Source organism: Aphelocoma coerulescens, unplaced genomic scaffold, assembly GCF_041296385.1.
Source record: "Aphelocoma coerulescens isolate FSJ_1873_10779 unplaced genomic scaffold, UR_Acoe_1.0 HiC_scaffold_140, whole genome shotgun sequence".
Taxonomy (NCBI): Eukaryota; Metazoa; Chordata; class Aves; order Passeriformes; family Corvidae; genus Aphelocoma; species Aphelocoma coerulescens.
The window spans coordinates 300,001-312,629 of NW_027183492.1; the positions used below are offsets into that span (position 1 = coordinate 300,001).

Sequence of the window (12,629 nt, forward strand, 5' to 3'; positions counted from 1 at the left end):
CCATGGGGCTCCGGGGGATGCAGGAGCAGCCGCTTTCATTTTCTCCCGGACGGGGGAAGGCGTTGCCTTCCTGCCCCTCGCGGGTGGGGGGACGCGGAGCCCAGGGGGGTGGGGATGGAGAGGTGGGGCGACGGCCAAAATCCTCCTGGTTTGGCCCCCCGGCTGGTCCTAAACCTCTGCTCCGGGTGAGATTCCTGGGATCCACAGCCCGGTGAGGGATTTAAAAAAATTAGGATTTCTTAAAATTTTCTTTTTTTTTTCTTTTTTTTTTTTTTTAATCGGATTTTTAAATTTGGATTTAAAAAAATTAAATTTAGATTTTAAGAAACTTTTTATTTAAGTATTTTCCCCCTGAAACTGTGGGAAAGGAGGCAGGTTGCTCCCAGCCCTGGATCTACCTGCACCTTGAAGCAGTTGAGCAAAATCCCGCAGAAAATCTTGGATGACTGATTTTCTTTTCCTCTGGCACTGAGCAAATCTCTCCTTGTCTGTTAAACCCGAGCCTCCAGCTCCCTCTTGAGCCCACGCCCGGCGAGAATTCACGGTGATTACACCCGGTTAATCAAGGAGGGAAAACACTTGGAAAGGGGGATCTTGATCCATCCCAACTCTCCGAACGCCTCACCCCCCGATAAATCAACCTTAGCCCCAGATTAATTAAAAAAAAAAAAAAAAAAAAAGGTGTTTTGAGCACGAAACCGCCCCCCAGGTTTCAGTCTGAATGTTCCGAGCACCGGAAAACCCGGAACCTCAAAAAACTCCCGCACAGAATTAACGGCGCATGAGTTTTTGACCTATTTCCTCCAAAAAAACCCATCATTTCGATACCGACGCCAGCGAGTTCCGGTGGCTTCTGCACGTGAAGGGTTCCGGAGTTTACAGGCTGGTGGTCCGGGGGGGTCTTGGAAGAAAAGGAAAGTTAAAAATAGGAGGGTCTGTGGCCAGCGGCTCAGCCCCGACCCGTGAGAGAAACGATTTCCTGTGTAAAAGGAGAAGTGAGATGAACGATAAAAGTATGTTTGAATAAAGGTATTTATAGCTGCACGTACGGGCGGGGATGTTGGAGTCGGGAATTCAGGAACGCTGAATAATCGGGAGGCAGAACGAGCAGCAAAGGATGCGTTGGTGGTTCCACCCGAAGAGCTACTGCAAGCTCTGTCCCCATGCCTGTGCCCTTCAACTAATAAACTAGGAGTGAATTAATAAATTAAATACGCATGTAAATTAAATTTATCAATGAATAAATAAAAAAAATAATTGAAAGCAGTGAAACCAGACTGATACCTCGTTCAGACCCCAAGGGGAGGTTTGAGGCAGCCTCTCACTTTCCCCGGGTGTTTTTTGGGGGAGCAGGGGGTGAAACAGGAGCTGCAGGTGGATCCCAGCCAAGCCGGTAAGTGATGAAGGAAGTTTAATTCCCATTTAATCTTCTTCCAACCAGCTGCGGGCCTGGCGGGGAGGGGGATTCTCTGTCCCTCTCAGGCTCCGTTGCTGCTGCAGTCGGGGGTCAAAGCCGGTGTCAAACAACCCGGTGCCAAACCCGGTATTAAACCCGGTGCCGAACAACCCAGTGCCACACCCGGAGCCAAACCCGGCTCATCTCAGCAGCCAAGCTGTTCGGCTCTCGCTTTCACCTCCCTGGGGCCGAGGCACCTGCAGGAAGCGGAGCAGCCGCGGGGCCAGCCCGGCTGCGGGGGAAAGCGAAACCGCCCCGTCGCCGTCGCCGCGGCCATGGCCGAGCGCAGCCCCGCCGGGAGCCTCCGCGCCGAAGCCTCCTGCTCGCTGTGCCTCGGCCTCTTCCAGGACCCCGTGTCCATCCACTGCGGCCACAACTTCTGCCGCTCGTGCATCGAGCGCTGCTGGGAGAGCTCCCGGGAGAGCTTCCCGTGCCCGCGCTGCCGGGAGACGGCCCCGGAGAGGAGCCTGAGACCCAACCGGGAGCTGGCCAAGATTATCCGGATCGCGCAGCGCCTCAGCCTTAGGGGGGGATCCGGGAGAGGCGAGCGGCTCTGCCAGAGGCACGGCGAGGCTCTGAAGCTCTTCTGCGAGGAGGACCAGACCCCCGTGTGCCGCGTGTGCCGCGAGTCCCAGGACCACCGGCTCCACGCCGCCGTCCCCATTGAGGAAGCGGCGGAGGAGCACAAGGTGGGAGGTGTCCGGGTGTCCCTGGGGATTAGGGAGGAGGAAAAGGAGGGAGGAGGAGGGGGAGGCCAGGTGAGCGTTGTTTTCCTTGCAAAGGTCTGGATTTCTGCGCCTTCCGCCTGTTCTCTGCTTCGCGTTGGGTGACAGTCACTCCCCCCTCCTCCCCCCCCACCGCCCCTCGCTCCCGACATCGCCGGATGGAGGCAAAGGCACCGATTCGCTGTTTCCCCTCCGATCAGGAGAAATTCCAGGCTCACACGCAGATCCTGAAGGACAGGAGAGAAAAGATGCTGGGGCTGAAAGCGGCTGAAGAAGGGAAAAGCCTGCACTTGCTCGTGAGTGACCCTTCCCTTGTCCCTCTGGCCGTGATGATGGATGTGGTGGCACACCTGGGCTACCTGTGACTGTCACCGCCCTCACGGGGAAGAATTTCTCCCCAGTATCCAGCCTAAACCCGGATTTTGCCGGGTTATTGTGGATCTCTGCCTCCCTCCATGTGCTCGCAAGTGAGGCACATTCCCGGGTTCCCCCTATTAGCACACAGAAAACGGGAATCATCCAATCGCATCTTTCTTGCCTTGTTGTCCCTTTCCCTGATCTCTATCGCTGAGTAATCTGTTTATGGGTTTATTTTGCATCTTCCCTTGTCCAAAGGTCTGGAGCCTTTTGGGTACAAAGTTTACGGACCATGGGAAAATGCTTTGCCAGCAGCCCTCACCTAGAAATGGCAAAAAAAAAAAAAAATTCTCTTGATTCTCCCCAGGCTTTGCAAGAACCCTGGAATTTCTGGCGGTGATAAATCCCCCCTTCAATCCACTCTGCTGGCATTTCTCTTCCCCATCCCTGCCCCAGCCCCGCATGTCCGTTCCTGTTGCAGGAGCGGGTGGATGCGGAGCGGCAGAGGGTCCGGTCCCAGGTCAAGGAGCTGCACCAGCTCCTGGAGGAGCAGGAGCAGCTTCTCCTGGGCCGGCTGGCAAAGCTGGACCGGGAGATCGTGCAGAGGCAGGAGGAGAACATCAGCAGGCTCTCGGAGCAAATCTCTTCCATGGGCCAGCAGATCCAGGAGCTGGAGGACAAGTGCCGGCAGCCACCCTGGGAACTCCTGCAGGTGAGACCTCAGAGCCCTCCGAAAACCCTTGGCCACCTGTGGTGCCACCAGGCCACCAGCCAAATTAATCCTAAACAGAATCCCAGGATCATGGTTTGGGTAGGAAGGGGCCTCACAGACCACCTAGACCACTGGGCCACGTTTCTCCAATCGCCGTCCAACCTGGAGATATAAAAACTCCTTTTAAAACCCATCTCTTTTTTCCTAAATTATTCTCTTCAATCCCCACACAGTCATCCCAGCTGTCCACTGGAATGTTGTGGATCATCCCCAGGGCCCAACTTGCTGGTCACTGGGGTTCACTTGTCCAGTTGAACACTCCCAGCGATGATCTGAGTTCCCTTGTCCACAGTGAGAAACCACTGGTGCTCCCCTGGTCTGGAGGTTGCCACCAAAGTCACCATCTGACCCCACCTCTGGGCTTCGCTTCACCCCTGGTTTGATAATTAAATATTAAAATATCAAAACATTCAAACATTCAAATGTCTAAATATTCAAATAGCCAAGCCTTTAAACATCCAAACATTCAAATAGTCATATATTCAAATAAGCAGAGACGATCATTAGCAGCGGTCACGCCCATCCTGGGAGGGGGGATGATGCTGATAACCGAACTGCTCATTAAGATTGCCATGACCTCACCTGAATTCCCGCAGATCCAGAATCCCTCATTTAGGCTGAGCAGCGCCCCAGGATCACCCCACAGCCCTCCCTGGTTATTCACGCCAGGCTGGCTCCACTCTGACCCCACAATCCCTCTGATCTCTCTCTCTCTCTCTCCCCTGCAGGACAGCAGAGACATCCTGAGCAGGTTTGTGGCTCCTCTCCTGCATTCCTGCCACGTGCTTGTCGTTTGTCCCCATGGCTGGGGGACTCCAAAACCCCAACAATCTGTGACCTGTGTGACAGGGACATGCAGGACACAACTAGGACACCACAAAAGTCCAGTTAGGATGCTGGAGACCAGAGTCAGGTACTGGGGGGTGAAGGTACCTCCAGCTCTGCTGCAGCTGCTCTGTGATCCATGAAAACCTCCCTGTTCCTGGAAGGATGAGCTTTTCCTTTTCAGCCTGTCAAAAATAGGGAGCCAACAGCTAAAAATGTCAAATTCTAAGGGAATCAATCTTCCACCCTTTAACAGACCTGCTCAAGTCCCCTTTGGACTGGGAGGTGGATCATTGGAAGGAGGAAAGTGGACAAGGAAAGGCATTTTTATTCCCTGATTTCCACTGGTAGAAAATCTTCACCACCCAGGGACTCCTCAGCTGTGGTTGGGTCAGCGAATGTTTTCCAGGAGCTCCTTGATGAGGAGCAGATCCCAAAAACATCCTGTAGATGCCTAAACCCAAGAGGAATGGAATTATAAAATTGTGGAAACTTGGGATGGTTTGGGAAGGAAGGGACCTTTCAAGTCTTCCCAGAGCCCAGCTGTCTCTCCAGTCCCACCATTCCATATTTCTGTGGAGAAAATCTTCTCCTTCTTTCCAGGCTGGAGAAGCAGAGTGCCCTGGAGACAGTGGAGACATCACCAGAGCTGGCAGAGGAACTCACGGGGCTGCCCCAGAGAAATGTCACACTCAAAGAGATGCTGAAGAAGTTCCAAGGTATGGAGGGACCAGGGAAGGGGGTCAGAAGCAGCGCTGCATCAGCGTCATGTTCGGAAATCACCCCTCAAAAGTGAAAATCCCAAATATTTCCACATGGCAACTTAAGAAAGGAAAGCCATGGGACACCCCCCAATGACCAGCAAAACCCCCCACACTCCAAAGCCTCATTTTTGCTCCAAGCCAAATTCCCTTTGTTGGCTTTTCCACTCTCCCAGTCCTGCACAGGGGCATCAAACCATCCCTGGAGCACCCCAGCCGGGGGGAGACGGGACAAACCCAACCCCAAAGCTCTCGAGGGGTGACACCCATGTGTGACAGCCATCCTCTCCCTCTGCAGTGAGCCTGACGCTGGATCCGGACACGGCCCATCCCCGGCTTGCCCTGTCTGAGGATGGGAAGTGTGTCCGGTGGGAAGACACCCGGAGGGCCGTCCCCGACCACCCCAAACGCTTCGACTCCTCGCGCTGCGTCCTGGGCCGGGAGGGATTCGGCTCTGGCCGGCACTACTGGGAGGTGCAGGTGGGCAACGGGGCTGCCTGGGCTGTCGGCGTGGCCAAGGAATCTGTGCGCAGGAAGGGTCGGATCAGCGTCAAGCCCGAGGTGGGGATCTGGGCCGTGGGGCAGTGCGGGAGCCAGTGCCAGGCTCTCACCTCTCCCACCGTCCCCATCTCCCTGCCCGAAACCCCCGAGGTGGTTGGGGTCTACCTGGACTACGAGGCTGGGCGAGTGGCATTCTTCGATTCACAGAGGGAGATCCCGATGTTCACGTACCCTCCGACATCCTTCGGCGGGGAGCAGGTCCTGCCTCTGCTCTGCCTGGGCAGGGGGTGCCAGTTCACTCTGTCACCCTGACCCTCCCCCGTGGTGGGTCGCTCACCTGGGGGGGGCTTCAGCATGGAAAATTCCCCTTTCTCCATCATTTCTGCCAACGAGAAGCCACAGTTGGTGTAGAGAAATGCTGATCTGAGGGCTGGGAGAGACTTTCTGTGCCAGGGTGGTGATGAGGGAGAGGATGAGAGGGGAAAAGGATGGAAAATAAATGGAAATAGGGCAAAGAGTGGGAATAATTGGGATGATCAGAACAATCTGCTGGTGACTGGGGCCACCTGAGGCATTTCCTGGGACCTGGACATCCGGATGCCTGGACATCTGGGGTCTACCAGCATCATCTCCTGGGGTCCAGCAAGATCATCTCCCAGGACCTGGGTCCACCAGAGGCTTTTCCTGGAGCTTGGATGCCTGGGGTCCATTGGGATCAGATCCTGGGATCCATTGGGGTCAGATCCTGGGGTTCATGGGGATCATCCCCTGGGAACTTTTAGGGTCAAATCCCGGGGTCCATTGGTATAATGTCCCGGAGTGGATTGGGATCATGCGCTGGGATCTGTCTGGGTCGGGATCATCCCCTGGGAACTTTTAGGGTCAAATCCCGGGGTCCATTGGTATAATGTCCCGGAGTGGATTGGGATCATGCGCTGGGATCTGTCTGGGTCGGGATCACATTCTGGGGTGCATTGGAATCCAGTCCTGGGATCCATCGAGACCACGATGAAGTCTCGGGTGCCACCGAGCTCATCTGTCTAAAATAGAACGACTCAGAGCGGGCGCATTGGGGCCTCCCTGGTGGTCTAGTGGTCAGGATTCGGCGCTCTCACCGCCGCGGCCCGGGTTCGATTCCCGGTCAGGGAAGGTTAGTTTCCATTTCCTCCCTAAATCCAGTTTTTTTGGGGTGTGTTTTGGGAAATCTTTTCGTACTTAAACATCTCCTAACTCCCAAAACACCCCCTTTCTCCTCTTTTTGTGCCTCTCCCTTCCCGTCAACTACCACCTACCCCAGCTCCTTCTGTTATTGAGCAATAAATAAAAAAATAAATAAGCAATAATGCCAATTGCATTTTTTTCGATTACGTTTATATGAAAAGCCTTTACCAGCTGTGCTGAAATAATTGCAGCTGAATACTGAAATTAAATAATGGCGGTCATTGAGCAGTTAACTGTTTATTATACATTATGATTATTTACAGTGAGTTATAATTTCAAAAAGGAACAAGATTTTTAAAAAGAATAATAACTTGAAAAGCCGGAAAAAAATGAAAAAAAGATCAGCAATTTGAAAAAGGGAAAGCACAGCAGATAAACGGGTGTTATCTTAGGAATTTCTGCAAGAATAAACTGTGTCAGGAGTGGGATTTGAACCCACGCCTCCATCTGGAGACCAGAATTCCCGAAGGAAGGTGAAACCTTGAGTCTGGCGCCTTAGACCACTCGGCCATCCTGACGGTGTCCGTACACCCCCATATAGAGCAATTCGGGGTTTTAAAATTCACGGTTTGTTGGGCTCTCTTTGGAGGGGGGGAGTTTTGTTTTCCTTTTTTTTTTGTCTGTTGCTTTGCTGGGGCTTTTTGACTACTAGTAAAGTAGTCAAAAATAAAAAATAATTATTAAAAAAATAGGGTAATATTTGTAATGGAAACTAAAAAGAAATAATAATTTGAAAAGGAACAGTAGCTGAGAGAAAAAGGATTTCAAAATGGAATAATGATCTCTGAAGGGAACAATCATTTGCACAGAATAAAAACAGTAAAAACCCGGCATAATAATAACAATAATAACAACAACACCAACAGTATTATTAATAATAATAGAACAATAATAATTTAAAAATAAAAATAATTCAGAAATTAGTAGTAATTTAAAAACTACAATAAATAAAGAGCGAAATGTAGGAAAAGACACCTACCGCCCAACGTGGGGCTCGAACCCACGACCCTGAGATTAAGAGTCTCATGCTCTACCGACTGAGCTAGCCGGGCTCTCGTTGTGCGCGTCGCTTATCCTATATTTGATATACGAGTAATGGTCGTTCCACCTCATTTTCCCGGGAAACTCCTCATCAGGCAGCTACTTTTGGGGTGCAAAAGGCTGGGAGAAAACCTCTGCCTCGAGGCAGTTTTGGCTTTTCCACCAATTCGGCCTCCGCCATCAAAAGCCTTCGTTAAACACTTCCCGGCTCGGATAAATGGTGGAGAGGCGGAATTGCCTGAAATTTCGCGGTATTCTGTGGGAAAAGCGGGGTCTTTTTTTGGCCTTCGGTTTTGAGGGGAGAAGGGGCAAAAATGCCGACGCGGCGCGTTTCTGTAGTGTAGTGGTTATCACGTTCGCCTCACACGCGAAAGGTCCCCGGTTCGAAACCGGGCAGAAACAGCTCCTTGCATCGTTGTTTTTTTAACTTTCGTGTCTCGACATTCCTTCAAATTCCCTTATGGCGATTCTGGCAAAAGAAAAAACAAAAAAGAAGTTTAATTATAGAAGCAAATTATTTAACTGTTGCTCATTCCCCTGCATTTTTTTGGCTCAATATTCCTACAAATCCCTGAATTATGACGCTGGTAAAAATCTGTGCTAATAACCCAGAACCGGTTTATTTTTAGTTTATCCATCAATATTTTCCTTGCGGACAAATTTTTTGGGCAGAAACCCCTACGAGTGTAAGTGTCTCCCCCAAAAAAACATGGGGAGCCGGGGACAACAAAACAACTCCAAAAAATTCACTTCCAGGTAACTGTGGGAATATGACTGCGGCAGGAACACCTCACGTGCCTTAGTTTTCCACGGATTCGGAGTCGCGACTTCCTTTCTGAAGGTCCACATCGGCCTGAAATCGAGATTTACAAACAAACAAAATTTGCTTTTCTCAAGGGCTGGCCGCTGGTTCCCTGACCGGGAATCGAACCCGGGCCGCGGCGGTGAGAGCGCCGAATCCTGACCACTAGACCACCAGGGAGCTGCGGTAGCGTCCCCTTTTGCCATTCCCAGGGATTTTTTTCCATCCAGCAAACCGCCCCAACTCTGCCTCTTCCCATCAGCCTCACGACACTGCTTCACTCGGGGCGCGGAAGGAATCAAAACCAGGAAAAATCACGGCGAATTCAAAAGCCATTTAAAAATCCCCCAAATAGTTCAAGATAATAAATTAATGGATCAAAAAAACAGGAAAGCAATAAAAATTATAAAAAATGTTGAATGAAAATAGCAAAACTAATTTTAAAAATGGGATTTACCCTTGAACTTGTCCTCCCTGGTGGTCTAGTGGGGAGGATCCGGTGCTTTCACCCCCGTAGTCCGGTCTGGATTCCTGGTCAGGGAAAAGAAATTCTAAAAGGGTGTGAATTCTTCAAAAATAGTAATTTTTAACCTGGGGGTCCCCCAATGTCTCCCCTGTCCGCTGACCTTAATGTCGCCTGTCCGTGATTTCACGCGAAAGCTCCTTGGTTCGGAATCAGACAAAACCCACAGATTTTGAGGGTATTTTGGGAGGATTTTAAGCATTTCCCTGATTTTTTTCCTTTATTTATGTCTCTCAGCACAACCTTCCAAACGCGGCTGGAATGAAAAGGGATAAGGGAACGGGTTAAAAACCAGAAGGGAATGAATTAAGATCGATAAAGTAATGAGCTAAAAACAATAAGGGGATTGTTTATAAAAGGACGAGGGGAGCTTTTCTCGTAGGATCTAGGAATATTCAAGAGCGGCCGCAAAGGGAATTTGGGTTCCTGATATTCCAGAAAAGGTGAAAGTACCTCAAACAGCGGCGTTTCTGTAGTGTAGTGGTTATCACGTTCGCCTCACACGCGAAAGGTCCCCGGTTCGAAACCGGGCAGAAACAGCATCTTTTCGGGGGCTCTTTCCTCCGTATTTTCCCAGCCCTTACAGGATTTGGGTCGTTTTGTGGGGCACTGCGGCAATTCCACGTGCTTTAGCTCAGGTTTGGCCAACCGGAGAACCAGCGTTGACCCCGAAGGATGAGCGGAGACTCCTGGGTTTCGGGGTGTCTGAAATAGTTTTAATCGGGGAATTCCTTCTGTGATCAAAGCTGGGGCGTTTTGGGGGCTCTTGGTCGTGTGCAGCCTCGGCAGGGAGGCCCGGGTGGGTGTTGGGAAAAAAATCCCCCAAGCAAGGGAGGAAAAAAAGAGCCAAGGGATGTGTACAACGTCGCCAGAAAAAGCGAAAATAAAGTGCAATAACCTTTGTTTTGCGAAATCCCACAAAATTGAGTCTCTGGGGCACGCCGCACCGGGTTTCTGTAGTGTAGTGGTTATCACGTTCGCCTAACACGCGAAAGGTCCCTGGTTCGAAACCGGGCAGAAACAACATGTTTTGGGGAGTGAACTCCGTTTTCCACCCGCGAGCTCTCTGGGGTTTAATTTCGGAGTTATTTTGGGGGATTCCGTGCTGCCGGCGTGTGCTGGGGTGGCAGCTTTGTCCCCGGCTTCCTTTACATCAATAATTTCTTGCATTTGCTTCCCAGATGGGAAATTGTTTAAAAAAGCCCCCCAAATTATCAGAGATGGATAATTCGCGTTTCTATCCCGCTGCTCCATCAAGCTCCCTCTTTCTGCATCCCCGGCCAAGATGGAGAGGAAAGGGTGGAAAAAACCTTTAGAATGCTCAAATCCAGCCATTCCTCGGTGTGGCACCTGCAGGCGTGATTCCGATGTGCTGAAAAACCAAGCAACGACTAGCCTCCTTTCCCCCAAAACGATTTTGGGTTCGTTCATCCCCAGGACAAGCTCCAAAAAAAACCCCAAAACAAACCAACAGAGATTGTGTGGAGGGGGAGAGGGGAGGCGTTGCAGTCACGCGTTTCTGCTCCTGGACGGAGTTGTTTGTTCTTGGGACGTGACCTGGAATAGCAGCCAAATTCCACGTTCAACATCCTCCTTCCTGGCCGTGTTTTGTCGGAGATCTTGGATCCATATTTGCCGTTATTCCAGAAATTCGGATGTTAGGAGAGCAGGGCAGGCGGAATGGCAGCGCTTTTCCTGCTGGATTTCATCCCCCTCATCCTTCTCTGCTGTTATTCCCATTCCTCTGGCAGATCCACCCTGGTACCGCGTTATCCATAGTGCAGTATGCTCGGATTTGAGGGAAAAACCGGGAAAAAAATCAGTAAAATGATCCAAACTCCTCGTGAAACACAGGACTGGGTAATCCCTTCCCAGCAGCGTCACCCACAGTTCCTCCAGGATTTGTGGAGCTGCTGGAATGTTCATAATCTGCTTTTTCACCCCCACGAAACGGGGGAGCCGCTGTATTCTGGGGCGTTTTCCCTCTGTGTGGAGTGCACGGAGATGAGTTCAGCCTCCGGAAAATTGGGGAAACTGCCCAGTTCTGGTGGAGTTTGGGACGGTGTCCCGGAGAGGGTGAAAAGGGCTTTTTTTGGGGCAATTTCTGCGCTCCCAGGTGACTGAGAAGCCACTGAGGAGGAGTCGGGTGGCAGATGAGCCAAGGGTGGGTTGGGATGGGTTAAATCAGAAGGATTTTACTGTTTGGAGGGTAAGAAAAACAGGGGAGAAAACACACAGAAACCCTATCTATAGCGAATTCAACCCAAAAAGTTTTGGCCAGGGTCTACTCTGGCAGAAATAAGCGCTTATGCAGCTCCCTGGTGGTCTAGTGGTTAGGATTCGGCGCTCTCACCGCCGCGGCCCGGGTTCGATTCCCGGTCAGGGAAGGTTATTTTTCGGCGCCAATTTTTTTTTCTTTTTTAAATCTTTACAGAATTCTACATGTCCTAACCTCCAAAATATACCTCTTCTCTTCTTTTTGTGCCTCTCCCTTCCCGCGGGGCGTGCCCTTCCACCTGCCCCAGCTCCATCTTTTATTGAGCAATATATTAAAAAAATTGAAAAAGGCAACAGTAGTTTGTAAAAGGGAACAGTAATTTGGAAAAGGTAATAATAATTTGAATAAAAGGGGATGAATAATTTTTAAAAAGGGGAATAATAATTGGAAAAGGAATAACAATAACAATAACAATAACAATAACAATAACAATAATAATTTTAGAAAGGGAAAAATAAGTTTTTAAAAGGGACCAACGCTTTGTCTTTTCCAATTTTTTCTTTTTTTTTTTTTTGTTTTAAAGGGTTGAAAGGTTTTTAACTTCAGTGGAAGCAGCAGCCCGAGGGGCGGTGTCCTTTGCCCGGATTCCCCGGAAAATCCCGCATTTCCCGGCCCGGATCGTGGTTTGTATGAACTGTTCGGTTGTCCTACAGGGAGCCCGGCTAGCTCAGTCGGTAGAGCATGAGACTCTTAATCTCAGGGTCGTGGGTTCGAGCCCCACGTTGGGCGAGTTATCTTTTACCCTTTATTTAATTTTTAAACTATTATTCCTTTCCTTAACCATTTCTATTGTTTTAATTTTTATTCTTATTTCATTATTTATTTTTAATTATTTTTGCTATTATTATTATTAATTATATAATTATTCATTTTTAATCGATTATTCCGGTTTTTACTATTTTTATTCTTTTAAAATCATCATTCCTTCTTGAAATTATCATTCCTTTTTAAAATTCCTATTACTTTAAAAATTATTATCCCTTTATTTTTTTCACCATCACCATCACCATCATCACCAGCACCACCACCATCATCATCATCATCATCATCATCATCATCATCATCATCATTCCTTCTAGAATTATTATGCCGGGTTTTACTATTTTTATTCTGTGAGAATGATTGTTCCTTTCAGAAATCATTATTCCATTTTGAAATTCTTTTTCCCTCAACCACTATTCATTTTCAAATTATTATTTCTTTTTACTTTTATAATCATTATTATTCTATCTTTTTAATAATTAACCCTTATTAGTAGTTTAAAGGCCCCCGCAAAGCAACTGACAAAAAATACCACCAATCAAACTGAGACAAACCCGAAAACTTGGAAATGAGAGTTTGTGCCCTAAAAAGGGGGGGTTGTGCCC

General features: G+C 49.4%; 2 protein-coding genes and 9 non-coding genes across 12 annotated transcripts in view; 7 read left to right on the top strand and 4 right to left on the bottom strand.

Moving 5' to 3' along the window:
- Positions 1–4, bottom strand: part of LOC138100745 (E3 ubiquitin-protein ligase TRIM7-like) — a 3,264-nt gene extending 3,260 nt beyond the window's left edge. The window contains exon 1 of the mRNA XM_068998615.1: positions 1–4. This exon is cut by the window's left edge and continues 419 nt beyond it. Within this exon, the coding sequence (XP_068854716.1) occupies positions 1–4 (4 nt within the window).
- Positions 5–1,296: 1,292 nt separating this feature from the next.
- LOC138100747 (E3 ubiquitin-protein ligase TRIM39-like) lies at positions 1,297–5,796 on the top strand. 2 transcript variants are annotated; one of them, XM_068998618.1, is made up of 6 exons: positions 1,297–2,145; positions 2,382–2,477; positions 3,020–3,250; positions 4,039–4,223; positions 4,739–4,854; positions 5,195–5,796. In XM_068998618.1, exons 1-6 carry the CDS (start codon positions 1,732–1,734, stop codon positions 5,707–5,709), a joined length of 1,557 nt encoding a protein of 518 aa, XP_068854719.1. In that variant the 5' UTR covers positions 1,297–1,731; the 3' UTR covers positions 5,710–5,796. The 2 variants fall into 2 exon arrangements, with proteins under 2 accessions (XP_068854719.1, XP_068854720.1); XM_068998619.1 differs by having other exon boundaries at positions 4,039–4,061.
- A 678-nt stretch (positions 5,797–6,474) lies between these two features.
- TRNAE-CUC (transfer RNA glutamic acid (anticodon CUC)) lies at positions 6,475–6,546 on the top strand. The gene has a single exon. It is a non-coding gene; the product is annotated as a tRNA-Glu (tRNA).
- A 486-nt stretch (positions 6,547–7,032) lies between these two features.
- TRNAL-CAA (transfer RNA leucine (anticodon CAA)) lies at positions 7,033–7,136 on the bottom strand. The gene is made up of 2 exons: positions 7,099–7,136; positions 7,033–7,078 (listed from the first exon to the last, which is right to left on the bottom strand). It is a non-coding gene; the product is annotated as a tRNA-Leu (tRNA).
- A 461-nt stretch (positions 7,137–7,597) lies between these two features.
- TRNAK-CUU (transfer RNA lysine (anticodon CUU)) lies at positions 7,598–7,670 on the bottom strand. The gene has a single exon. It is a non-coding gene; the product is annotated as a tRNA-Lys (tRNA).
- A 318-nt stretch (positions 7,671–7,988) lies between these two features.
- On the top strand, positions 7,989–8,061 carry TRNAV-CAC (transfer RNA valine (anticodon CAC)). The gene has a single exon. It is a non-coding gene; the product is annotated as a tRNA-Val (tRNA).
- A 508-nt stretch (positions 8,062–8,569) lies between these two features.
- On the bottom strand, positions 8,570–8,641 carry TRNAE-CUC (transfer RNA glutamic acid (anticodon CUC)). Its single transcript has one exon. It is a non-coding gene; the product is annotated as a tRNA-Glu (tRNA).
- Positions 8,642–9,450: 809 nt separating this feature from the next.
- Positions 9,451–9,523, top strand: TRNAV-CAC (transfer RNA valine (anticodon CAC)). The gene has a single exon. It is a non-coding gene; the product is annotated as a tRNA-Val (tRNA).
- A 411-nt stretch (positions 9,524–9,934) lies between these two features.
- TRNAV-AAC (transfer RNA valine (anticodon AAC)) lies at positions 9,935–10,007 on the top strand. Its single transcript has one exon. It is a non-coding gene; the product is annotated as a tRNA-Val (tRNA).
- Positions 10,008–11,299: 1,292 nt separating this feature from the next.
- Positions 11,300–11,371, top strand: TRNAE-CUC (transfer RNA glutamic acid (anticodon CUC)). Its single transcript has one exon. It is a non-coding gene; the product is annotated as a tRNA-Glu (tRNA).
- A 547-nt stretch (positions 11,372–11,918) lies between these two features.
- Positions 11,919–11,991, top strand: TRNAK-CUU (transfer RNA lysine (anticodon CUU)). Its single transcript has one exon. It is a non-coding gene; the product is annotated as a tRNA-Lys (tRNA).
- Positions 11,992–12,629: the final 638 nt, after the last annotated feature.

Bases quoted from the DNA above. Each gene is read 5' to 3' on its own strand.
- LOC138100747 (XM_068998618.1), top strand. From the start codon at position 1,732: ATGGCCGAGCGCAGCCCCGCCGGGAGCCTCCGCGCCGAAGCCTCCTGC. The intron at 2,146-2,381 runs GTGGGAGGTGTC...CCCTCCGATCAG, and splicing joins AAGCGGCGGAGGAGCACAAG to GAGAAATTCCAGGCTCACAC. The intron at 4,855-5,194 runs GTATGGAGGGAC...CTCCCTCTGCAG, and splicing joins GATGCTGAAGAAGTTCCAAG to TGAGCCTGACGCTGGATCCG.